This window comes from Protopterus annectens, chromosome 2.part1 (assembly GCF_019279795.1).
Source record: "Protopterus annectens isolate FY-2018-M chromosome 2.part1, PAN1.0, whole genome shotgun sequence".
Classification (NCBI taxonomy): Eukaryota; Metazoa; Chordata; order Ceratodontiformes; family Protopteridae; genus Protopterus; species Protopterus annectens.
The window spans coordinates 1,879,969,757-1,879,996,554 of NC_056729.1; the positions used below are offsets into that span (position 1 = coordinate 1,879,969,757).

General features: G+C 42.6%; 2 protein-coding genes across 2 annotated transcripts in view; one reads left to right on the top strand and one right to left on the bottom strand.

Moving 5' to 3' along the window:
• The window catches only part of LOC122794678 (P2Y purinoceptor 14-like), a 59,551-nt gene extending 39,087 nt beyond the window's left edge, over window positions 1-20,464 (top strand). The window contains exon 4 of the mRNA XM_044063307.1: window positions 19,241-20,464. Coding sequence (XP_043919242.1) covers window positions 19,255-20,214 — 960 coding nt within the window. The 5' untranslated portion in view covers window positions 19,241-19,254 and the 3' untranslated portion in view covers window positions 20,215-20,464. The remainder of the gene's footprint in view (window positions 1-19,240) is intronic.
• LOC122794677 (disintegrin and metalloproteinase domain-containing protein 33-like) overlaps window positions 1-26,798 on the bottom strand; it is a 2,280,125-nt gene that overhangs the window by 1,220,990 nt on the left and 1,032,337 nt on the right. The window lies entirely within an intron of this gene.

A 26,798-nucleotide genomic window follows, 5' to 3' on the forward strand; every position in this document is an offset into this window, starting at 1 on the left:
TCACACTATGTATCTATGTTTGTTTGTGTCTTTCAGCTTTTCCCGGTTAGGGGTCGCCACAGCGGAACTCCGGTCCGCTAATGATTGGTAGTTGATTTTTACGTGCCGAGTTACCAGCCCTGACGCACTCAAACAGTGATTGTCTTATAGGTTCATAGGTGTTTACTAGGCTAACAACCACAAGGGCCTTTTTAAGCCTAGCCATACATTCCAAATCTCTGACAAGTTCTGATACCTTTGATAAGTGTAAGCAAGGGCCTGGGAGATGAACCATTTACAGGTTACCTGTGTCTGTTAGAGACATAGGTGCCAAACCAGGGATGAATTTCCAGTTTCCCATCCAATTGCCCAAGCTGCACTTGAATTGGGTTAGGGAGGAATTCTGCTTCACATGGATGGAGAGCCTGTTCCATAGACAGGGTAGTCTCTGGGATACATACCTATCTCTCCAGCAGGTCCTATTTATATCACAGGCAAAGTTTAAGTCTTTAGAACAGGTAATTCTGGTGCTGTTTGTTTTGTGGATATGCAGGAGGTCCATCAGAGTGGGGTCTGACAATGCCCTGTATGCCAGGCATAGATCTCCCCTAAAAGCCTGTAGGAGACAGAATACAGGGATAGGGCCTTGAGGCAGTCTGCATAGGACATTTTATTTATGTCCTGTATTCTTTTAGTGAGAAACCTCTGTGGATGTTCCAATTGTTGGATATGCGTGGTTAGGTACATACCAAAGGAGGCACTGTACTCGATGATAGGTCTGATGAGTGCAGAATACAGTGGAACAATGACTTCCTTGGACTTAGATGCCATACCTTTGTTTATAAGTTGCACAACATAGAATGATTGCTAGATTACTATTTATGTGTCTCCTCATGTCCGTAACTACTGGGTCAACTCTAAGGGGTGTGTTGTCAACATGATAGTTACCAGAGATGGATGACTTCCCAAAGGATACTATTATGCATTTCTTCGCATCTAATTTTAGTCCATGGCTCTGACACCAGTTGTTTGTCTGGTCAGCCCCACCTGGAGAATATTTGTGTCTGTGTGAGATTGAATGGCAGCTCCTAATTTGCAGTCTTCTGGAAATTTAGTCAGGGTGTCCTTTTTTATTTTTACTTCAAAGGAGACTGTTTTGTGGTCTGACCTTACCAGGGAAGGCATTACAGTAGGGGGTGTGCAACAGTCTCCCATATTAGTGAGGACCAGATCCAGTGATTCAGTGTGGCTGCGCCCCTGGTTGGTGTATTGACTATCTGGTCAAGGAAATTTGTGTTTACAAAATCTAGGAATCTCTGTACATGTACGTTTGGTGTCGTGTAAGATTCCCAGTTAATAGTGGAGTAATTAAAGTCACCCATGAATATGGCAGTGGGTGGATGGTTAGTGTTTCTAATAAGTTTAAATACATGGTATGGGTTTCCTGGGTCATAGAGGGGGACCTATAGCTTGCAAGGAAGAGGTTTTGGATTTTACCTATGGTGATTTGAACATGGAGCAGCTGAAGTGCATTGTCCTGTTTGACCAGCAGTGAAGTATATTTATTTTTGATGTAAATAGAGACACCTTCACCTTTAGTCCCTGCCTATGAAGTAGCTGGCCTAAATGTGTGAAAAGCATTATAACCTTGCACTGTTGGTGTGCTCTCCCCAGCTTTAAACCATGTCTCAGTGACCACACAGATGTCAGCATTCTCTAGGATAAAGAAAGCTTCTAGGGAGTGGAGTTTTTTGTTTAGTCCGTTAGCACTGAGCAGTAATACCTTTAGATTTTCTTGGTTTTGATTTGCTATGTTGGAGGTACTTTCAGTTTGACATTGCCTAAAAAAGCACTATGGTGAAAACAGTGTTTTAGCTAATATTCGAAAGCCTAGAGGGTTAGGGGTGCAGACCATCCATGGAAAAGCAGCGTGGTCTGTTGGCCATCTCCTTTCATGCTGACAAATATTCCAGCCCCTTAGAATGACACCAGAAACTAAGCCAATTATTAAAGTCAATCATCTTTTGTTCATATTGTGGCATCATCCTTGGAGAAGCTAAAATGCTGCTCAATGCTAGGATCATACCAGCCTAAGACACATATTCCGAGAGTTCTATGATGTCTCTCTTCATATAGTCTAGGGTGGTAGGTCTTAGGTCATTGACTCCCACTTGCACTATGACTTAGTCATATTGGTAATTGTGGTCCAGTGATTTGAGTGCATACTTAATGTGGCAGATCCTAGCCCCTGATAAGCAACTGACCATAACTTTCTCTTTAGTCAGCCTGGTGAGAGGGAGATCAATGTGTCTCATGGTGGAGTCTCCACTGACTAGAATGCTGGATTGTGTGGTGGCTTGCCTTATGGGCTTAGAGGTAGAGGCTCCATGAGATGTAGCTCTGTGTGTTGATGAGGGTGTTGTTTTGAAAGAGTGCATTTGGGGCTGCTAAGGGTATTTCTTATGTGTACTTCATCTAGGAGGTCTTTGTGGTTTAGGAAGGTTACATGTAAGTGACTCAGCATATGTGGGTCGATATGTCTTATTTGAATTGTGCATGATGGGTGCAGTGTGTGAACTGCTGACAACCTTATTGACAGTAGGAGTACTTTTATGTGAGAGCTTTGCCTCCAGTGACATTGCGTAAATACATCTGTCACATACCATATCAGTTTGTTGGAGAATTAACTGGTTGTCAGTAAACATAAGGCAATTTCTACATTGCCTCAGGATGCCCATATCCACCAAGCCGCTAATGGAGACAGTAGGAAAGTTCATATCCATGGCAACAGACCCTTTTTTTATTGCTTAGACAGCTGGAGTAAGAATATCAATCACTGTCAGGAGTATCTGATTTGCAACTATGTGGACAGTACTTGTCACTGCAAACTAGTTGTCCTGTGTGCGACTAGATATTGGAGAAATTTTAACTGTGCTTTTACAGAAAAAATGTCACTCAAAGTGTCTGAGTCTATACAGAGCACTTTCAAACACTTGAGGGGAAACTAATATGTAGACCCTGAAAATTTAAGGATGAAGTATTTAGGCAAACATTCTGAAGTTACAAACAAATCAAGCACTACTTACTGAAAAGAAACAATTAGCTTGTCAAGAATGATGACAAGAAGGGAGTCACATGAATGGCTACTGCCTGGCTACTACTAATGCTGGTCTCAACACAGCTTCAGTCTGTTGAGATATAATCCTCTTTTGCTTCTTCTCTAACCAGAATGCAAAATGTTAGCACCAATTCCAAGAAGAGAAGCAGGCCACAGCCTCTTTGGTGATCCACAGTCTTATCCCAGATGTAGCCTTTTTCTGGTAGATGCTTTGAATAGCAACATACCTATCAGGAACGTTAAGCACAGACACTCACTCTCCAACCAGAAAAGTCAGGAATCAATGCACTCTGCTCCTTCTCTCACTAAGAACAGAATATAAGCATGATTCCAAGCTGTCATATATAAAGCAGTTCTTAGGCTTTCTGGTGATTAGCAGTCTCCAGGAAATAATGTCCCTGTACTCCTTCTCTCACTAATTCCAAGATGACTAGTGAGAGGCCGAATGTGGGCTTTCCAGTAACTGGTAGTCTTGCAATAGGCATTTAAAGGTAAGAAAAAAAAATGGTTTATCCTAAACACGGCAGTGTGCACTAAGCAGTTAGATATGAATGCAATAGGCATTTAAAGGTAAGAAAAAAAAATGGTTTATCCTAAACACGGCAGTGTGCACTAAGCAGTTAGATATGAAAGTGGGTAACTTAAGTTGTAGCTGTCTAAGTGGAGAGCCAGTATTTTTAAAAGAACAAGATAGATTGAAAAGTGGTGGGCACTTTTGAATTCTGGTACTATGGAATACAGTGGGATGACCAATACATTTAAACAGTTGAAGGTGAGTGATTTCACAAAATGATAATTTTGTGCTTGCTCACACCAGCCAGTGAAAGAAGAAAGGGAAGGAGATGTATGGTCAAATTAACATAAGGGGCACGCAACTAAAAAGACAGTGGTGTTTAAGAGCACAACATTAACAGGGTGGGAGGATGGGAAAAAGTCTGACTCACAAGAGACAGAGATATGGTCTCTTTTCAAGTTTTAATATGCAATTAAAAGCAGAATACAAGTAAAACACAGTGTAAAGAAAAAAAAATCACAGTATGCAAAATAGAAAAAGGCAATAAAGTAATATAAAGTACAAGAAATCAAAAGCAAACTAACCATGTGAAATTGTTCAATCTCGCCGTTTGTTCTTACGCATGGGTTCGGAGCCGATCCTCGGCTCCGAGACGGCCACTTCTACAGCTCTGCATCTTGAGAAAGCTCGAGGCACAGTCCTATCCCACAATTCCCTAGTGCTAACCCTCAGATCTAGTTTGCCGCGGCAGCAGATGCATCGCAGAAGCTCGGGCCAGTAAACTTTTCTATTATTATTTTATAAAGTTTTTCTAAGGCAATTTTCAGGCCTATTATCCTGTTCTTTTCACAGGTGTTTTTTTCTTAAGAAAGGCTTAAGTCCTTACTCCTTTTTGTGTGCAGTGATACCTTTAATTTTTTCTTGTTTTCAGGTTTTATATATATATATGTCTGACTTTTTGAACATGTCTGAGAAACAAAAATCAGGCTTTAAGAAATGTCTATGCGGACAGAAAATGTCCATCACGGATAACCACTCTTCCTGCGTCTACTGTCTTGGCCCTCTCCACTTACAGGAGGACTGCTCTATTTGTCATTCCTTCAGTGGGAGGGTCATGATGGAGAGACGCAGGAAGTTAGTAGACAGGGGTTTATTAAAGCCCGAATTTCAGGAGGCCCTTGACAAGGCTAAATTGGTATCCAAGTCTTCGAAGGGGTCCAAGTCTTTGAGAGAGTCTGAGCCAAAGTCATCGGCTCCGAGCACCTCTATTAAGATTCGGACACCGGCTCCACAGACTTCGGAGTCGGCTGTCGAATGCATATCTTTGATCGAGACTCCAGTCTTGGAGCCGGTCTCGGAGGTTCCGCCGCCATCGATCCTTCACTCGGTGATGACTTCGGCCCCTTTGACCCACTCTTCGAGACCCTTATCTGATTCGGATGTGGATCGAGTGATACAGAAGTTAATGGAGAACTCGGCCCTTTCCAAATTGATCGAAGTTTCGTCCCAGCTGGTTTCGAAACTCGAAGCCCTCCCTGGGCCATCTACTGCTCCTCCTCCGAGACCTGTCGAGTCTTCGGAGCCGGGAGTCGAAGTTCCGATGATGGTAGAACCATCAATACCGAAGCCTATAGCCATGCTTTCGGTACCGTTGACCTCGACGCCCTCGGAACGGATCGAGGGTTCCCGGAGCCGACTATCGTTCCTTGGTTCTGGGGCGGACAGTCAAACCGAGATGTCGGTACCGACTCTCCCCCTAGGAGCCTCGGCTCAGATTAGTTCGGCACTGTCGTCTGGGTCGGAGCCCGGACCCCCGGTCTCGGGGATTGTTCCTGGTTTCTCGAAACCAGGAAGGTCTTCGGATCCAGGTACCGGTGCCTTCGATGCCATGAGGAAGGTCTTGTCGAAACAGACACATATCTCATCGGATTCTTCTTCTCCTCCCCCTAAGGGACCACGTTCGACTTCTGTATCCTCGGCTCCTACGAAGCGTCAAGACCCAATGCCTCAGTTGCCCCCAGAGGGTGCTCCCGGTTCCTCGGACGCTTCTCCAGAAGCCCCATCTGAAGAAGTACCAAGGAAATGACTGTGCAAGAGGAGGCACATAGATTCCCCACAGGAATCTCTTACATCAGATACAGATTTAGATGAAGCAGAAGGGTCCCCACGGTCCCTCTCGGAGGATGTCTCCTTTGCGGACATCCTGGAGATCCTAAAACAGAGGGGAGATTGGCAGCCACTTAACCCTTCTGTGGATGAATCAGTATTGCTGAAGGCATTCGGGGCTCTACCTTCTACCTCCTGGGTGACCCCTCCCTTTGACGAACTTATGGACCTGATAGCTCGTAGGGCTTGGGAGACACCTGACATGGTGGAACCAGTTCTCCGCAGGCCGAATAAGTTTATAACAGCCCCCCAGGACAAGAGTTTTCTTACCAAGGGTGTTCCAGTGGATACTATGGTGGTGGCGGCAGCCACTAAGAAGGACATGTCAGAGTCCTCTTCCGCTATCCATCCTCCTAATAAGGATTCTAGGACGATGGACAGATATGGGAAGCGCGTTTTCAGTTCTGCGACTTTTTCCATGCGATCACTGAACTACTTGACGCATTTTACGCGTTTACAGAGGGATCGCCTCAAGGAACTCGGAGATACTCTCCAGGGTAGTACAGATGCTGCTGTTACCGAGAAAGTGACAACACAACTTAATACCCTTAACTCTGTAGTCAACTCCTCCATGAGACTCATTTCATATGCGGCCGAAGGTGCAAGTAGAGCGGCAGCTTCAGTGATTGCTCTTAGGAGACAATCCTGGCTGTCTGTGCTCCTTTACGGAATCCTTCAAGTCTTCCTTTACTAACGTCCCATTTGATGGTGCCTCTCTTTTTGCCCCCAAAGTAAAGGAGACCCTCACTAGGTGTGAGCAAGAAGGGAAGACCCTATCTGCTGTAGGAGTCCGTTTTTCCACCCCTTCCAGACCATACCCCAAAGGGCAAAGAGGCAGAAAGATGTGGTTCCGTAAGACACAGGGTTCCTTTCAGTCCACACAGAGTGATAATGCCCCTTCCAGAGGCAGAGGAGGGGGAAGGAATGGAAGACGCCGACCAAACGGCAGAGGGTCCATAAAACCAGGGCGACAGAGATACTTTCTCTGGCAAGCCTTTCCAGCACTCCTGAGAGGAGGCCCAACTGTCCTGCTCTGGAGGCAGTCGGGGGACGCTTAACTTTGTACCCGCTGGCCTGGCGAAATTTAACCTCAGATGCGTGGGTACAAACTATAATTACCAGAGGTTACGACATAAAATTCATAAACGTTCCCCCTACCACCAAAAGATTCCCAGACGTTCCACCTAATCTGCGTGATCAGGCAGCCTTAGAGATCCAGAAGCTGCTCAGGAAAAGAGCCATCCAAGCAGTCCCGGCAGACCAAATAGGATCCGGAACTTACTCAAGTTTTTTTTAGTTCCAAAGAAGACAAGGGACTGGAGACCAATTCTGGATCTCAGCAAACTAAACACCTTCTTTGTGAAGGAGAAGTTTCGGATGGTCACGCTACAGTCAATCCTTCCTTTTCTGCAAGAAGGAGACTGGATGTGCTCTATAGATCTCAAGGACGCGTACTACCATATAAAAATGGCCAGACCGTCCAGGAGATTCCTGCGCTTCCGGCTAGGAGCCAGTCATTTTCAGTTTCGAGCTCTGCTGTTTGGCCTCACCTCAGCCCCCAGGGTGTTCACCAAGTGTATGGCAGTAGTAGTGTCTCACTTGAGACAACAAGGATTCCGGGTGTTTCCGTATCTAGACGACTGGCTCCTCTCCGCCACCACCGAGTATCATCTGCTCCAAGCAAGAGATTACACAATCAGTCTTTGTTCTCGTCTTGGCGTTACAATCAATTTAGAAAAATCTACCTTATCGCCATCACAGTGTATCTCATTTATAGGGGTAGAACTGGACACTACCTTGGTCACGGTCAGACTTCCACCAGAAAGGGTTTCAAAACTAAGGCAGCAAATTGCAGTACTTCTTCAAAAGACAAAAGCTACAGCAGAACAGGTTTTGAGAGTCCTGGGATTAATGTCAGCTGCACTGGTTGCAGTCCCTTTAGGAAGAATGCACATGAGGATCCTTCAATGGCTACTGTTCGCCCAGTGGTCCTATCAGCACCTGCCGTTGTCACACGAAATTCTAATCACATCCTGCTGCAAGCAGGATCTGTGATGGTGGATGCTATCTCAAGACTTGACACAAGGTCGACCTTTTACCCTGCCAACCCTGATAGCGACAATAACCACGGACGCTTCCCTGACCGTGTGGGGGGGTTTGTTCCAGGGAAAGATGGTCCAAGGTCAATGGTCCAGAACAGAATGCAAACTGCACATCAATGTCCTAGAGCTAAGAGTGGTGTTTCTAGCGTTGCAACACTTTCACGGCGTCTTACCTCAAGGAACAGTGGCAGTCCAGACAGACAACATGTCAGTGGTCTGGTACATCAACAAACAGGGAGGAACAAGATCTTATCCACTATGCAGAGAGGCCCTCAGGATATGGCAATGGGCTGTCCCCACCGGACGCTTTCTGATAGCAACGCACATTCCCGGGACGTCCAACATAATTGCGGACAGGTTGAGCAGAGCCATCCTGTTACCAAACGAGTGGTCTCTGAAATCTCAAGTGGCGGAAGTGATATTCCGCAAGTGGGGCCAGCCTTGCTGCGACCTTTTTGCATCACCGATGAATGCCAAATGCAGAAGCTACTTTGCCCTTCTCCCTCCACCAGGGAGCATCCCCAGAGATTCACTGGTTCACGATTGGCCCCCAGGTCTCCTTTATGCTTTTCCACCCATTCTGTTAATCCCCAGGTTTCTACAGAAAGCCAAACATCTGGAAAGGACCATAATTCTAATAGCCCCATTCTGGCCTCAACAGATCTGGTTCCCCTTTCATCAGGCCCATCAAATCGAGGAGCCATGGATTCTGGACCCAGTTCCAGACCTTTTGACCCATGCATCAAGAGCCCCTCATCCATCCCTGCAGGCCCTAAAATTGACAGCTTGGCTGCTCCTCTTCCCATCCTAGCCAGGTCAAGCCTTTTGCCCCTGCGGTTAAACGTATAATTGTTTCCTCTCTTAAACCATCCACTACAAAGACTTACCAGAGCAAGTGGAAACGTTTTTCTTATTGGGCATTACAACAAGGATTAGATCCAACAGAAGCACCGGTGCACAAAATTTTGGAGTTTCTGTCTAAGATCTTTAAAGAAGGAGCATCATCGTCCACAGCTAGAGTCCAACTGGCGGCCATATCGAACTTTCATGTGGGTGACAAAAATTCTTCCATCATGTCCCACAGACTTTGCAAGGCGTTTTTGAAAGGCACTTTTCACCTCCGTCCTTCCATTCGTAACCCAGTTGCTCCTTGGAATCTTAACCTAATTTTATCCCAGTTAATGTTACCCCCTTTTGAACCAGCCTCCACAGCCTCTCTTAAGTTTGTGTCATGGAAAACCTTATTCTTGGTGGCTATAACCTCTGCTCCTAGAATTTCGGAATTACACGCGCTATCTGTTCGACCTCCCTACTTGATTTTCCACTCAGATAGAGTGACATTATGCACCAATCCATGTTTTCTCCCAAAAGTTTTTTCACTTTCAAATATTAACCAAGCCATCAAACTTCCCACCTTTTTCAAAGATCACACTAACAAGTTAGAATATATGCTGCATAAGTTAGACGTCCACAGGCAACTCAGGTTTTATTTGCAAAGGACAAAAGATGACAGAAAATCAGACCAGCTATTTATATCCTTTGCTGACCAAAGAAAAGGTATGGCGGTTACCAAAGTTACCTTGTCTAAATGGCTAACAGATTGTATTAAATTTATCTATTCACAGACGAAACAACAATTACCTTTTCAACCCAAGGCTCATTCTACCAGGGCTATGGCCACATCCCTAGCCCATGCAGCCCATTTGCCGTTGGATACTATTTGTGCGGCAGCAACATGGGCGAAGCCTCATACCTTCATTCTCCATTATAAGTTGGACAAGAACTCCAAAGATAGGGCCTCCTTTGGTTCCACGGTCCTCAGGAACGTTCTCCCATGAGCCACCCAGGTTAAAGGAGCTAGGGACGCTACCCATGCGTAAGAACAAACGGCGAGATTGAACAATTTCACATAAAGAAGTTATGTTCTTACCATAACGTTCCATGTGAATTGTTCATCTCGCCTTTGTTCTTACTACCCACCCTCCATCCCCTGGCCTATGTTTTTTTTTCGGAGAACGGGATGATTTGGATTCCAGTTCAGCTTGTCTTCAACACCTTCTGTTCAGTCTCTGGCTGCTTCTGTTGTCAGGGTACTCTTCTCATTACATAGGTGTTTTTTGGGCATTCTTGCCCCTTGTGTTTAAATTACTGCTAGCGCCTGGGGCGCATTGTTATCTTCTGGTGTTAGCAAACTAGATCTGAGGGTTAGCACTAGGAGATTGTGGGATAGGACTGTGCCTCGAGCTTTCTCAAGATGCAGAGCTGTAGAAGTGGCCGTCTCGGAGCCGATGATCGGCTCCGAACCCATGAGTAAGAACAAAGGCGAGATGAACAATTCACATGGAACGTTATGGTAAGAACATAACTTCTTTTTTCCCTTACAGCAAGCTGTGGCAGAGTCTGGGTGAGCTTTTCCAGTAAAGCTTTGAAAGGTTTTATTTTACCCCTTAAATAGAAGGTTTAGTTCCTAACTGCACTTCCTCAGTTCACAGATGATTAACCCTAACTGATCTGTTCTAACTTCTGTGTGACTGTTTAATTGACCTGTTCTAGTTTCTGACTGACTCACAAGAGACAGAATTCTGTTCTCTTTTCAAGTATTAAAGGGACAATCCCAGCATTTAAAATTCGGGTCCAAGCTACAGCTTACTACAGTAATGCCCACTTTAATGCGGCACTCACATTCCCACCCACAGTGTCAATTTGCTTTTAAACATCCTGTATTCCTTGAGTTCCAATCCTTCTCTGGCTCCCAGTGTAAACTCCACTTGTGGTTTATATTCTTGTCACATATCTAGTGGACTTACAGCTTTGCTGCATCTTTCCTCACAATGTCCGTCCATAGGTACCAATTTTTATGCTTGTCAGTCTGTGAAGTGTCTCATTTCTTTTGTTGGCTAATTCTCTTTATTTGGATTAATTATTTTTTTATTTATGTGATGCTGTATTTTCAGAGTAAACCTGTGTATGCAGCTGAACGTTCCTGTTCTGCTGTTTTGAGTAATGTCTTTCAGCCTTCAAATCAATGCCTAAAATCTGTGCCTACTTCTCTTTTTTGCCCCGCAAGCCCGTGCCCGCCATTACTTTTGAATTTGTCTCGACTTCTTGCTCTGGGAGGCTCAGTGGAGTTATTGCTAAGCATGGGAACCATGAAGAAAACAGATAAAGTCTAAAAAACTGCATTCACTGTTGACTGTTAATAAAGATCTTTAATGACACAAAATTCCCAAGGCACATTTAGTAAAGGCAAAGATACCAGCATTATCACATATGCCTTTACTTGCACTATTGCACGATCAGTCCATTTTACAATATTTTCCTTACTAACTGAACCAGATTTATATAACACATAAAAAGGAATCTGATGTTTAATTACTAAGTGCTTACCAACTGCTGCTCCCGGTAAAAGTTTGCTTTTTACAACGATCATTCATTGTGGTTTGTTTCCATAGTAACCAGACTGAACGATTGATCTAAAAAGCAAACTGTTGGTTAAGCACTTAGCAAATAAAACATCTGACGCTATTTTGGGTCCTGATGTTATATGCAACCAAGCTCTGGACTCCATATTTCTGGTCTGTTTCCCATAAAAAGGACTGAAGTTTCAGACTTCATATCCTGGCAATAAGTATATTTGAGTTCTATGGTCACACTATGTATCTATATCTTTCTCATTTGGTCAGATTACTATGTTGGCATACAATGCTCAAACAGCGATTGTTTTAATTGGTTTCTTATAAATAATGATCTGATGTTGTCAATCTTCATTCATTCATGACACTTGGGACAGTTGGGTTTCAGTTCCATCCTCGTGAACCGACTCGGCCGATATAACAAGCTCGCTCTAGCCAGAAACTCTCAAGCTAAGGTTACCCATAGTGCCTCTCTTCCCTTCCCTTCAGATCTCGTTTGCCACACAGAGTTTCAAGATGTGTCAGACCTGCTCTTAAGCTAAGTGTTATATTTTTCACTATTTTTTGAATTGTTTGCTAGTTCTCTTTCTTAAACTCTTGTTATTTTTAGTCGTGTTTATATATGCATAGTTTGAATTAGAGTGTGAGTGCTGTATTTCTTTCCTTATTACCTTTTTCTGGTATTTCTTCATTCCATAGTTGGTATAGGTCCTTCCTTTCCTCTTACCTCTAGGTAAATTTCTAAACCATTGTTGGTATTCTTCCCTTCCTCTTTACCCTTCTGGGTATACCTGTATTACCATACTGGTATTAAAAAAAAAAAATCTTCCTCTCTATTACTGTGTGTGTCTGTGATCACATAAATGACTTTCTGTCTGGTGATTTCTGTTTTTTGAAATGGCTGACGAAAAAGGTAGTACTGGCTTTAAACAATGTGACAAATGTGCCAGGAAGATGCCCAACTCCGATGGGCATCTTTCCTGCTTATGTTGTTTAGGAGTGCCACAATTGCAGGTCCAACTTCCATGTAAGTTCTGTAAGGGCTTTACTGCCCCACCTTAGCTGAGTGTAAGAATAAGCTAATCTTAAAGGGTTTATTAAAAAAACCTTTTCGGAGGATTTGTCAGAGGCAGAGATGTCAAAACCTCCTATGAAAGAAAAAAAGAGGAGGAGCCACTCAGTACCAGCATCTCCTCAGTCACAAGAACCAAAAACATCTAAAGGCCAGGTTCTTGTGACTGAAGACTAAACAACCTAAATTGGCACTGACAGCTGTCTCGGTACCGGAGCTTAAGACCCCCCCCCCTCCATGGCATGGTCCTTGACCACGGAACCCGACTACTATGATAGCCACAGTACCGACCCCTTCCATGGTACTGCAGCCCCTCTCAGCACCAACAATAGCTTCCCCATTGAAACTGGTTACTTCCCCTCCATCACAACCTTCTGGTCATTTGACCACGGCAGCAAATGTTGAGAAACTAGCCAGGACTCGATATTCCCCATCCATTGACCCCTTTGTTGGACAGCAGCTGAGTCCCTCTTTTGAGCAACCAGAATCTCCATCAAGGATGTTCATTAATTCCACCAGGAGCCTTTTGGAGCTTGATGTAGTGAGACTTGTGGATCAGCTCTTAGCGGCCAGAGGCATTCCAACCCCATCTAAGACCTCCCTCCCACCTGGATCCTAGGTTTTTTTCTCCACAGACCCCAACTTATCTTCCTCCTTCAACCTCCTTACAGGATTTGGAGACCTCGATGCCGACTCTCCTCCCAGTGCCAGCCTTTTCAGTACCATTGGTGGATCTTACCATGATTCTGGAACCTACTCTGTGGACCTTGGCTCAGTTGGAGCCGACCCACTCATGGGACCGTGACTTGGCTGCCGACACTGGGATCCCTAGTATGGTGCCGATTTTTTCCATGGCTCTGTCTGTGGTTCCATTTGCTTTGACAGCTTCAAGTCCTCTTGCAGCTCCTTCTCTGGAGATGGGCTCATTGGAGTGGGCGTGACCCCAGTTACGAGATTGTCTTTCTCGGTTACAGGCTCCCATCCCTCTTCAGGCAGGCCTGCCTTCCAGATTATGGAGAGAGAACACTCGCCTAGGCAGGCTCACAGTTGGCACCCTCAGCTCCAGAATGCCATATATATGTGTCCTCTGGATCGCAGCTGTCACAGTCTACTGCACTGGGGTAATGGGCATGGGAGCAGCAAGATACCCTACTGCAGGGTGCCCTCTCTTTGGACCTCCCCCCGATGAGTCACCCCAAAACAGCTTCTGCAAGAGGAAGCACGTTGATTCACCAGAAGAATCTCTCACAGAAGATATGGATTACGATGAAGGGGAAGGGTCCCCATGCTCGCCGCCTGAAGATGTCTCCTTTGGAGAGATAATAGAGATCTTAAAACAGAAGGGTGACTGGAAGCCCATCAACCCTTCCTCAGAGGAATCTGTCTTCTTGCAGGCTTTCTGTGCCTGACCCTCTACTTCCTGGGTGACCCCGCCTGCAGATGAGTTAGTCAAGCTCATTGTGCAGTGTGCTTGGAAGGCTCCTGACACTGTTGAGCCATTCCCCCGGAGACCTGACAAAATACTCTCCCCCAAGTGGATCAACCCCACTGGTCCAAGGGTTTGGCAGTAGATGCTATAGTGGTGGTGGCAGCGGGCACAAAGAAGGAACTCACAGTGGAGAGTCCTTCTGTCCATACGCCAAACCGAGAGTCTTGGACATTGGACAGATTAGGGAAGCGGGTTTATGCTTCAATGACCTTTGCCATATGGTTGTTGAATTATTTGGCACATTTTAGCCATCTTCAGAGGGACCTGATCACAGAACTCTCAGGAACCTTAGCAGGATCAATGTCTGACGAGGTACGCAACAAGGTTGCTTCCCAGCTTGCCACTCTAGAATCCATCTCTAACTCATCCATGCGGTTGATTGCACATACAACAGAAGGGGTGGCCAGAGCAGCGGGTGCATGTGTTGTCATGAGATGTCATGCCTGGATGCACTTGTTCGACTTTGTGGACCCCTTCAAGTCTTCCTTCATCAACGCTTCTGTTAATGCTTCTTCTCTGTTTGGACCAAAAGTTAAAGACACATTAGCCAGGTGTGAGAAAGATGGAAAGACCCTGTCTGCTGTAGGCGTACGTTTTTACACTCCTCAACGATCTTATACCAGGAATCAGAGAAGTGGAAAGATGTGGTTCAGGAAGTCCCCAGGGCCTTTTTGTGACACACTTCGTGAGTTTTTCTCCCGGGGCAGAGGGGGGAACTCATCCGGAAGATGCCCCTCCTGTGGCAGAGGGGGCCCGCGCCACCAGGGCTCCAGGGATTCCTTCTCTGGGCAGCCCTATCTGCTGTCCTGAAGAGCAGCCCAGTTGGTTGCCTCTGGAAGCAGTTGGGTGATGATTCTGTCTGCACCACTTAGCCTGGCACTCAATAACATCAGACTCCTGGGTGCAGACAGTAACTACCAGAGGTTATCACATCCCCTTCTATCTTTATCCAAGGCCACAAAGGTGAATCCCTGACATTCCACCCAGTCAGAGGGACGCAGCAGCTCAAGAAATTCTAAAGCTGTTCAAAAAAAGAGTCATCCAAATAGACCCACCAGACCACATAGGATCTGGATTTTATTCAAGGTTGTTTTTAGTGCCAAAAAAACAGGGGACTGGAGGTCAATTTTAGACCGCAGTATCTTGAACAAGTTTGTCAGACACTTGACCCAGGAAAAAGTAAAATACCAAACAAACAGATCCAGCACACCTGCAGAAGAATGTAAGTCCAGTCCAATGGTATAAGACCAGTCTATCCTTTAATGTAACAAACAAATAATACAAAATGTATGTAAAACAAACTATAAAACAAAAGTGAATACAAAGAGCTTTTTGTCCCACTTGGGGGTGAGACTTCTTCAGGTAAAATGATTCACTGATACAAATACATTTAAATGCATTCCACAATACAGTCATATCACTAAACAACCAATGAAAGAGGGCTACCCCTAACTCATTAGATGGAAATTAGAAACCTACTTAGTGGGTAAATTCTTTTTGAACCCCAAATATTTAATCCTATTATTTATACAAAAAATATGTCTAATCATGATGTTAAATCGTAATAGTTGATGTAAATACAAACCCAAAAGTATAAATGTATGTATAAAAATACCGAAGTATATGAATGTAAAAATGTAAGAATATATAAAAAATTACAAGAATATAAAAGTGCAAGAATACATTCCTATCTACACAGTGCCATCTGGATTCAAAGATATAAAATTACAATAATACATTCCTTATTTACACAGTGCCATCTGGATATGCATAAAAGTCGTTACTATGGATGGATGAATGTATTCTTGCACTTTTATATTCTTGTAATTTTATATATATTCTTACATTTTTACATTCATATATTTCGGTATTTTTATACATACATTTATACTTTTGTTTGTATTTACATGAGTTATTACTTACGATTTAACATTATGATTATACATACGTTTTGTATAAATAATAGGATTAAATATTTTTGGTTCAAAATGAATTTACCCACTAAGTAGGTTTCCAATTGCCATCTACTGAGTTAGGGGTAGCCCTCTTTCATTGGCTGATTAGTGATATGACTGTATTGTGGAGTGCATTTGAATGTATTTGTATCAATGAATCATTTTACCTGAAGAAGTCTCACCGCCAGGTGGGACGAAAAGTGCTTTGTATTCACTTTTGTTTTATAGTTTTACATACTTTTTTTTATTATTTGTTTGTTACATTAAAGGACGGACTGGTCTTATACCATTGGAGTGGCCTTACATTCTTCTGCAGGTGTGCTGGATCTGTAAGTTTGTCAGACAGACAAAATTCTGGATGGTCACGGTTCAGTCTATCCTTCCATTTCTGGAAAAAGACAATTGGATGTGCTTGATAAATCTTCAGGATGTGTATTATTTTATTTATTTATTTATTATTTTATTTGTCTTTTGTTAACCGGGTTAGTCCACTGGGCTGGTGGCCCATTTTCAGTGGAGACCCAAGGAGAAAAACTCCAGATAAAGAAAAACAAGTTACAAAATTTATACCAAAAATTCAACAATAGTTTGAAAATATAAAATATATGGTACAAAGTATCAGTAGGTTCTACAATACATACATTTGTGACATATAAGAAAAATAATGTACAAAGAATCATGAAGTCATTCAATAAGAACAATCAATGAAGTTAACAATTGAAAATAAAAACTGTGGTAAAATTGTGATCTAGTGAGGTTGGGTGGGTTGTAGTTAGGAGAGGAGAAATGGACATACGCTCCAGAAAATATCTCTGCTTCTGGCTGGGTGCCAATCATTACCAATTTCGAGTGCTGCCCTTTGGTGTCACCACAGCCCCCAGAGTGTTCACCAAATGTATGACAGTAGTAACAGCTTACTTGAGACTACAGGGATTACGGGTGTTTCCATATTAGATGATTGGCTCCTTACCACCCCCACCAAGCATCTACTGCTTCACGCCTTACACTACACTCTAGAACTGGCAGGGCTCTTAGGCATCTGAATAAACAAAGAGAAGTCAAAACTGGTACCCATTGAAAGCGTAGAATTCATTGGAGCAACATTCCACATGAGATCCTGTCTAGTCACTCTTCCTCATCACATATTACAAAGGCTAAGGTCTCAGCTCCAAGCAATACTCTCTCAAGACATAGTTTCAGCTCGCTTGGTCCTTCAACTACTAGGGTCAATGGCAGCGACAATTACCCTAGTTCCCCAGGCAAAACTCCACATGAGGCTGCTTCACTGGCTCCTAGCGTCACAGTGGTTTCTATAAACACACCCATGTCTCACCCAGAAAGAAATAACAAATCGTTGCAAGCAGGATCTGAATTGGTTGATGAAGATAGAAGAGGAGTTGTGGAGTCATCCCTTTTCACCCCCTCAGCCCAAGGCCATAGTGACCACGGACGCATCCCTGATGGGGTGGGGTGGGCATTTTCAGAGAAAGACAGTCCAAAGCACTTGGTCCCCCTTAGAGGCCAATTTGCACATGAATGTCCTAGAATTGAGGGCAGTGCTTCTGGCGTTTCAAGAATTCCAATCTGCCCTTCATCTCGGACAATTGCTATCCAGTCAGACAACATGTCGGTCGTCTGGTACATAAACAAGCAGGGGGGAATCAGATCCTACCCATTTTGTCGGGAAGCCATGAGAGTATGGCAATGGGCGATAGCCTCCAACTGCTTTCTGAGAGCAATGCACATTCCCGGGAATTCCAACGTGATTGCTGACAAACTGAGCAGATGTATTCTCCTGCCTCATGAGTGGTCTCTCAATTCCAGGGTAGCGATGGAGATTTTTCGTCATTGGGGTCAGCATTGCTCCGATCTATTTGCATCTCCCATGAACCACAAATGCAGCAGCTACTTTGCCCTAATCCCCCCTCAGGGTGAGTCCCCAAGGGATGCTGTTATACACGATTGGCCCCCAGGACTATTTTATGTCTTTCCTTCCTTTCCTCTGATACCACAGTTTTTAAAGAAAGCACAGTGGTTGAGAAGCAAAATAATCCTCATTGCACCCTATTGGCCCTGCCAAGTCTGGTTCCCCTTTCTTTGGCCTCACCTAGTTCACTGCCTGTGGACTCTGGACCCAACTCCGAGACTGCTGTCTCATCCACAGGGGCTGTTCCATCCCCACCCTACCAAGTCTCAAGCTGACCGTTTGGTACCTCCACTTCTGGTAATTGCCAGGCAGAATAGTCTATCCTGCCCAGTACAAAAGATACCTGAAAACAGGCTACAAGTAGTGGGACTAACCTGGTCAACAAAGTATAAATAGTGGGTAACTGAACTCCACCTCCCATTCAGATGGAGCACATTTCAAGCGTGAGGTAAAAACTGATATTGTGCAAAATCAGTTTCACTACCAACACTGAAAGTCATTTTATAATTTGTAATTTTTTTTTCTCTTTTTTTTTTTTCTGATAATTTCAATACCAATGCAAGATGTACATTTTTAACATAGTTCCTTACAAATACAGGTAATTGTTTAATGTGAAAATTCCTTTGCTTCCCTTTACGCTAAAATGCACCCATTTTACAAGTTTGAAAAAAACGTTCCTTACATTTTTTCCTGATGCCTTGCCAATAGTGACAACAGCACAGCTAACCAATGTACTGCCAATGTGTAGCTATATACAAGGGTATGCATGGACATACTACCCTTAAATCACACCTTTTCAGGAACACAGAAGATGCATGGAGTTTGCTGTATACTGTGATGTTAGTTTAAAAAAGTTAAGGAATTTCTTCATGAAGTCATGCCACTGTATAACAGCAGTACACAATGGCAGGGTTATGGTTAATTTATGTCATGTTCACTTACAGTAGAGGGAGAACTCTTAATTTAGTAACTGATGCTATGCTCCCATGACCAAACAAGCCTCTTATCTAATATGACTAAAACATGGATTACTCATTCCCTACCATGATGCATATCTGTTATTACCATGGTGGATGAAAATAAGAAAGCATGTGGCTTTTCCCTTCTAACAAAACACTACATACACTGCTTTGGATGAGTAAGTTGAAATAGGGTACAAGCAAGACAAATGATAGTATGGCATTGGAAGACTAAGAGTTACACTGATAAAAGAATGTGTTTTACTTACATTATATATTTTTATTATTTGGCATTTAATAACTGGACTCACTTCAGCCATGGTCTTAACCAAAGACACAACTCAGTGTACAAATTAACAAAAAAGGCACACCAACACAGCTTGTAACCCATGGTAAGAACTGTGCACAAGTTGACTTTGTGATCCTTTTATTACTCAATGCTGCATAATGTTTCTCTGCTATCATTAGTTTACTAAGCAAGTACACCTGCTGTCTGGTAGCACCATGTGTACGCTAACAGCGTTTGTTCTTAATATATTTTTTCAGAAATAATCTTGAATATGAATACCTCAAACCCTGCCAGTGGGAATTCAAGCACCATTGGAGAAGTCTGCGTGGAAGATGGGTCCATTAAAAAGAAGATTCTGCCAGTGCTTTATTCCCTCATGTTTATTGCAAGCATCTTAATGAACAGTGCAGCTGCATGGATACTCAGCCGTCAGCAGAGTGGTGCAAATCTTATAATTTACTTGAAGAATATTGTTGCTGCAGACCTCCTTACTGCTGTCACACTTCCTGTTGAAGTCCTCACTAATGTCTTCAGTGACAATGTGCATCTGGCTGGGATTCGGTGCCGATTCTCTGCAGTCATCTTTTACAGCAGCACTTACATTGGAATTCTGTTCTTTGGTGCCATAAGTCTAGACCGGTACATTAAAATTGTAAAGCCGACTAGGGCTCGTTTTGTAAAAAGACGCAGTTTTGCCATTGTGGCATCTTTTGCTATCTGGCTATCCCAGCTATTTATATCACTGCCCAACACTATTTTAACTCTCTACTCTCCTTTAGAAAATAAAACTATAAGGTGCACCATGATGAAAAGTGAACTTGGTAAACAATGGCATAGGTACTCTGTCTCCACATGTATGATAATATTCTGGATAGTTTTAGTTCTGCTTGTCATAAGCTATTTTTCCATATCAATGAAAATCTACAAATCCTATCAAAAATTACAACAGAAGATTCGCAGGGCCCAACTGCGCTTGTACCGCAACATCTGTTGCATTGTCTTGGTGTTTTGTATTTGCTTTGTGCCGTACCACATCTGCAGAATTCCGTATTTGTCAAGCCAGTTTCAGACTAAATCTAGAAGATGCAGACATGGAACCCTATACCTTGCCAAGGAACTGACTCTGGTAGTGGCAACACTCAACATTTGCATGAACCCCCTTATCCATTTCTTGCTTTGCAAACCGTTCAGTGTGCATGATCTTTGCCCAAAACTTGGCAACAAAAAGTAGATCACTAAGGTAAATGAGAATTTAGGCAGTACACACCTGTCAAGATACAAGTTTAAAATTAAACATGTGACATATCTGACTTACTCTTTACTGAGAACTTTGGTGAGAATATTTGTATCCTTAAAGTACATATGAAAGGGCAACAGCTTATTTATTAGCAGCTGTGTTTGAACAATTTGCTTATCAGCAGCAGAATGCAGAAAGTTCAGATGCAGCATACAGTTAGGAATGTATAGTTGTTGATTGGAACAGGGAGCTACAAGCTAGAATGCTCACCTAGACTGTGCTTTGTTTTTGGGCTGCATAAAAGCTCAGTGGTTAACATCTTTGTTTGTCACAGCAGGGTTCAGTTTTGACACCTAGTCACTGTCTGGTGGTGATATAGTGTTCTCCCTGTGTCTGTTTGGGTTTTCTCTGGATACTCCATTCTTTCCACCTGTCAAACTGTCCACATGCATGTGTATACACACACAATATTTCAACAAGTTTGTGTGTGTGTGTGTGTGTGTGTGTGTGTGTGTGTGTGTGTGTGTGTGTGTGTGTGTGTGTGTGTGTGTGTGCGTCTCTCTATCAAAGACTTAACCCGGGATATGCTTGAGTGCCTCTGCCATGCTACAGACATTTCTTATAAGATCATAGGTTAGTACTGGACTATCCACCCTTGTGGTCTATTTTAAGCCTAGCCAATTGCCTCATTTAAGAATCAAACCTTGCACTAACTTATTCTTGTAAGGTAAACAGCTTAACATTTATGCCAACTCCCCACCCCGGCTGGTTTATATTGTTTTACAAATCATCAGAGGTTGATACAGTACAAGAGACTGCACAAATAAAGGACAGTAATTGAAAATTATATAACAAACAAGTATGTATAATACACATGAAGCTGCAAATGGAAAACATATACCAAATAATAGTGTCAATATAACAAATCAAAAAGGGAAGATGAAATAATAGTCAATGAGCTGAACCCATAACATTCTTGTAGGAAGTTCTCGGAATTCAACAGATGTGCAGTAGGACTGTAATCCTTTGCAGGATGAATTATACTGAGAAGTTAATGTGAGGGTGAGGTTTTAAGAGACAACCAAAGCTAAAGCAGCTTTTGTACAGTTCACATCGCCATGCCAAAGTGATCCGTTTCCTGGAAAGTAAGATCAAGCAACATCGTGCATCCTTCATGACTGCATGAGGTGCCTACCTAGACTGCCCTTGATATATGTAGTGTCAGTTTTGGTAGGAGATGTTTCAGAGTAAGAGGGGTTAGAAAGCTGAAAGGACATAGCAAAAGAGATCAGGTGAACACTGTAATGTGACACTTGTTCACAAAGACAGAGTGTTTGAAGTATCTGGAGAGAACATATTTTTCTGCATAAAAAGTCAACTTTTTACATGAATTCTTGAGTATTCTGTTTGTTGTCATAATGCTTTGAGGAAACCATACTTGTTTTGATTGCATTCATGGTCAAGAACAGCTACAATATACATTTTTAGCTTAGGAGTAACATCTCTAAAATATGAGTCTGCAGAATGGAACACCTAAAGAAAATATGTAGAAGGGGAATGGCCAAAAAATAAGTTACACAAAATTTCATGTAAAAACAGTATGTTTTAAAAATGTAAAATGTCTTTATTTTTGTCCTGACTGGTTCTTACATTAAAATGTGAGACCTTAAGTATCTAATTAGAAACAGAGAGAGAGAGAGAGAAAGGAAGAAACAGAGTGAGAAAGAGAGAGAGAGAGAGAGAGAGAGCACCCCTTCACCTACAAGTTCCTTCTGTCCTTTATCTCCTGACCTCACTAACTGCTCTTAGCCCAACTCCACCTTATGCGTTAAAGCCCTCCACTGAGTAATTTGCAGTACCCCTAAGGGGTACTTTCCATTTCCATTTGTGGCAGTATCTGAACTCTGTAGTCTTTTCCCTGCCATTACTTGGTAGATTATTCATTGTCTGCCTCCCTTTGTAACTGTAAAGGTGTCTGTTTCAAGAAGAATCCTGTGTACAATGTTGTGGTGTTGCCATGGGTACTCCTATGGCAAACACATACATAAATTTAGTCATATCCGTTTAGGAACAAGAGTTATGTCTATAAGGCGTGTAATCAGTATATAGAAAGGCTATTTGATTCTACAAACATTTTGTAGACAATGTATTTCTTTTACAGGGTGGTACAGGTGCAGACTTGGATAATTCTGTTGAATATATAAATTCCAGCACTCTTTTCATGAACTAAAATGTGTGCATCTAAACATGAGATTTTTTTAGATATTTTGTTGACCAAGAGAATTCTGTTATAGAAACTTCGACTTATAGAAAAGGATTAAGAAAGGTGACATATTTACGGAGAAGCAGTATGCACCTGGTCATATGTTCCCAAACATAGTTCATGGTTAAACGAGAGGGAAATGTAGGAAAATCACAAATTCAGAAATATATGAATTAGCAGCTAATAATTTGATTAAAGAGTTTTGAAGGAAGAGGGTACTTTGTATCATGTTGTTTTTTGAGCTGATATATACTTTTGGATACTGTTTTTTACTTATCTGGCTTAATCTTTGTCCTTTTTGAGCTAACATTTGTTTTGTTTTATATTTGAAGGGAGACAAGCTGGCTTCACCCTCACACTTTCTTTCATATATATTCTTACTCAAAGGCCACTCCAAATCACCGAAAGAGTAATTTATTTATTTAATTATTTGGCATTTGTTTACCAGGAAAGTTCAACTGCATATGTGCCCATTTTCAGCAGAGGCCTGGGGAGAAAACCTCCAGAAGGACATTAGCAAAATTACAAATTTAAATTGATTACAGAGACTTTAACCACAACAAAAGGTACAATAGATGTGTACGTGAAAAATAAACAATAAACAGTAAAGTTTGATTGCAGATTTATATTGATTATAGTGACTATTGCCTCTACAAAGAAAAGTATAGTATATGGGTACATGGAGAACATAAACAATAAAGTTATAATATGCTGTATACATACATACGAATAATTTTTCAGTACATGCAGTCAAGATTTCTTGAAAGAGAAAGGTTAGAGTAAGAAATGAAAAATGCAGGAATACTGAATAGATGCGGTTTACTGATGTAAAAGCTAGCAAGAAAAAAGGAAAGCATGCGGGGTGGTATGAAGGGTCTAGAGAACTTAATAGTAGACTCGCCTTCACTGTGCCTCCAGCTGATCTGAAGCTGTCCCTCACAGCATACCCAGAGAGTGCACCAAGCCACTACCAGACTTCCATTAGCAAAGTACAGCAAGTAAAGGAATAAGAATCTGATTAAGTGTAGATCACAGCTGTGTGGAGACAGCTATTATACAGCTAACCTGTCTGTTGTACATTTAGAGGTGTAAACACCACTGGACGGTACTTGCCATCCATTTTTCCTTATCTGCCTCCACTGAATACTGGATACAACTTTTCCATAGTCTCCCTTTAAATTTTAAAACTCCTTTGGTCCAAGTCCCTAATCTCTCTAAATTGCATACAGCTAATGGGAAAGCCCTTTTGGAACCTAGGGAGCCTTAAAGTACTGCCAGAATAAAGTCTTACCTCATTGTTTTTCTTGTTGCCTGGTCAGTGTCATGGGTCAACCTGCTCCGTTCGCCTTCGCTTTGCTTGGACTCACTCCGCTCCTCTACCCCACCCCATTCCCACCCAGCCCCTCATCAATTACATTTATTCTCACCTCAACCCCTCCCATCATTAGCTCCCATCCAATCACTGTACTTCCCACTGCCTCATACTCTGCTTTGTACGACTCACATACTAGCACTCAGAGCCCTCCTTCTTCACCCCTTATCAAAACCTTATTAGTATACATCCTATACTAACTACATCTGCTGTCTAGACCACCTGTATAATCCACCTCACCAAAATGCCACTTAAATATAAACTGACACCCTACCTCCTCTTATTTCCTTTAACCCTCCTACTACAACTTACCCCTTTGCAATTTGACACTATCCACCACATATCCTCATCAGAAACCTCCCTTCATAGACTACTTCCCGATACCTTCTCTGACATTTCACCTAACCTACACCCTACAGACAACATCCTATGCTTTAAACAAAAAATGCTCTCCATAAATGACAAAGTTAACATAAACCATACCTCCTACCTTCACCATAACACGAAAAAGAGACAACAGCCCACCTCTATCCTACTCAAATACTCCAAGCTAATCTTAAGTGAGGATATCCATCCCAATCCTGGTCCTCCCTCCCCATCTCCCAACCCACAAAACCCCTATAAGTCTGTAAACCTAACTACAATTAACATACAAAACATTAGAAACAAAATCCCTGACTACCATGCCTGGATAACACACAACAAGCCCAACATTACTGCCACTACAAAAACATGGCTAAAGCCAGACATCAAAAGCTCAGAATTCCGTCCCCCTGGATTTGCTTGCCTGCGCAAAGACAGACCCCCCCCCAGAAAAGGTGGTGGGGCAGCTCTGATCTACCCAAACACCTTCAGTATGGGCCCCTACAACTCGCTCATACCCAACTCCACTACAGCAGAAATGTTAACAGCCTTCCTAAAAATTAATGAGAATAAAAACTTCTGTATCATTGCACTGTATATCCCCCCTGCCAATAATATCCCCATACTAGAGGAAATCCTAGCCTGGACTTCCAACAACATTACTACAGAAACAATAATTTTGGGTGATGTTAATATAAATTGGGTAGATTTCTGGCAGCAACACCCCCACACCAACATTAACCTGTATAACTACAGCCAGCTAATTGCTGACATTACCAGACCCAGCAAAGACAACAGCCATGGATCAATCTTAGATTGGGTCGTGGTCTCTGACCCTAATAAAATTGCCACCGCAGGAACCCTCCCAAATAGCATCAGTGACCACTTGCCAGCCTTTATAATACACAAAACTACAACAGCGTTACACAAAGTTCACTACAAAAATGCTACAGACATCACATTTTCCCCCATAACCTTTAACAATTTCCTAAAAAGCTTAACTGGGAACCCTTAAAAATACTCCCTCTAGACAACGCAGTGCAATATTTCAATTCCACATTCCGTAATATTTTGAATAGCCTTGCAACCCCCTGACTAAAACGCATAAAATCCTTGCACGCCCCATGGCTCTCTAGAGCTACCAAACATAACATGGTCAACAGGGACAAAGTCTGGAAGCTTTGGCAAAAGCACAAAAAACCCTCTGACCTTATATCCTACAGACATCTCTGCAGCCAAGTAAAGCACCAATACATTAAGGATAAAAAAGAATACTATCATACATTGCAAAACCAGCATAAACATAATCCTAAACACTTCTGGAGCTCACTTTACTATGCCCTGGATCAGAAACTAATAACCCCTGTGCAGACACAGAAAAAAGCCCTGTGGAAATAGCCACACTTTTCAACACTTATTTTATTGACGTTATAGCTAATCTCACTACCAACTTCCCTCAAACGCAAACTAACCCATCCAGCCCTCCTGCTACTAATACTTCCTCTGCCCACACACACACACACAACTTCTCTTTAGCACCTATCCCCACACCCATAGCAAAGAAACTGCTTCCAAAATTAAAACCATGTACTAATGCCCCTGACAACCTGCCTTCAGAATTCCTACCAAAAGCAGCAAATTCCATTGCCTACCCTGTCAGCATAATTCTTAATAGGTCCATCTAAGAGTCTTATGTTCCTTTCATTTGGAAAAAAGCATTTATCCTCCCACTCCACAAAGGTGGAAACAAAACAGATGTCTCCAACTTTCGACTCATTGCCATTCTTTCTCCTATCTCAAAAATCCTCAAAAAATGTATCCACAGCTAACTACTTAACTATTTGACAATAACATATTGTCGCAAACCCAGCAAGGTTTTAGACCAAGACATAGCACCACTACAGCTCTTATTGCCTTCTGTGACTCTTTCAGTTGGGCTCATGATGCCAGAAAACTTCTCTCCTCCCTATTTCTCGATCTGTACAAATTCTTTGATACTATCCTGCCCTCTTCTTCTTAGAAAACTGTCCAATATAGGTATTTCTCCCTCTACTCTACTTTTTCCACCTACCTCTCAGAAAGGCAACAAGCTACAAAGTGTCAAAACTCCTTCTCTCCTTTCCTTAACACCACTACAGGTGTTCCCCAAGGGTCTATCTTAGGGTCACTACTATTCAGCATTTTCATCAATGGCTTCCACTCTAGTCTCACTCATGAAAGAGTCTTCCAATATGCAGATGACTCTACTATCATCTGCACTGCCAACTCCCCACATGAACTTCAGAAACTTACCCAGGGAGCCCCCAGCTCCACTGAAATATGGATGGCTAGCAACCATCTAGCTTTAAATCCCAAAAAAACTAAGCTAGTGTTATTCACTCATAAGAAGTCCACCACCATAAACAGACACTTGCTCTATTCTGTCCCATGACAACACTTCTGTTGAAGTTGTCACACATACTAAACTTCTAGTTGTCACCATAGATGAATACCTAACCTTCGACATGCATATTCATAACAGCATTAAAAAAGCACACCAGAAACTAGGTATACTATATCGACAGAAAAACATTCCTCAAC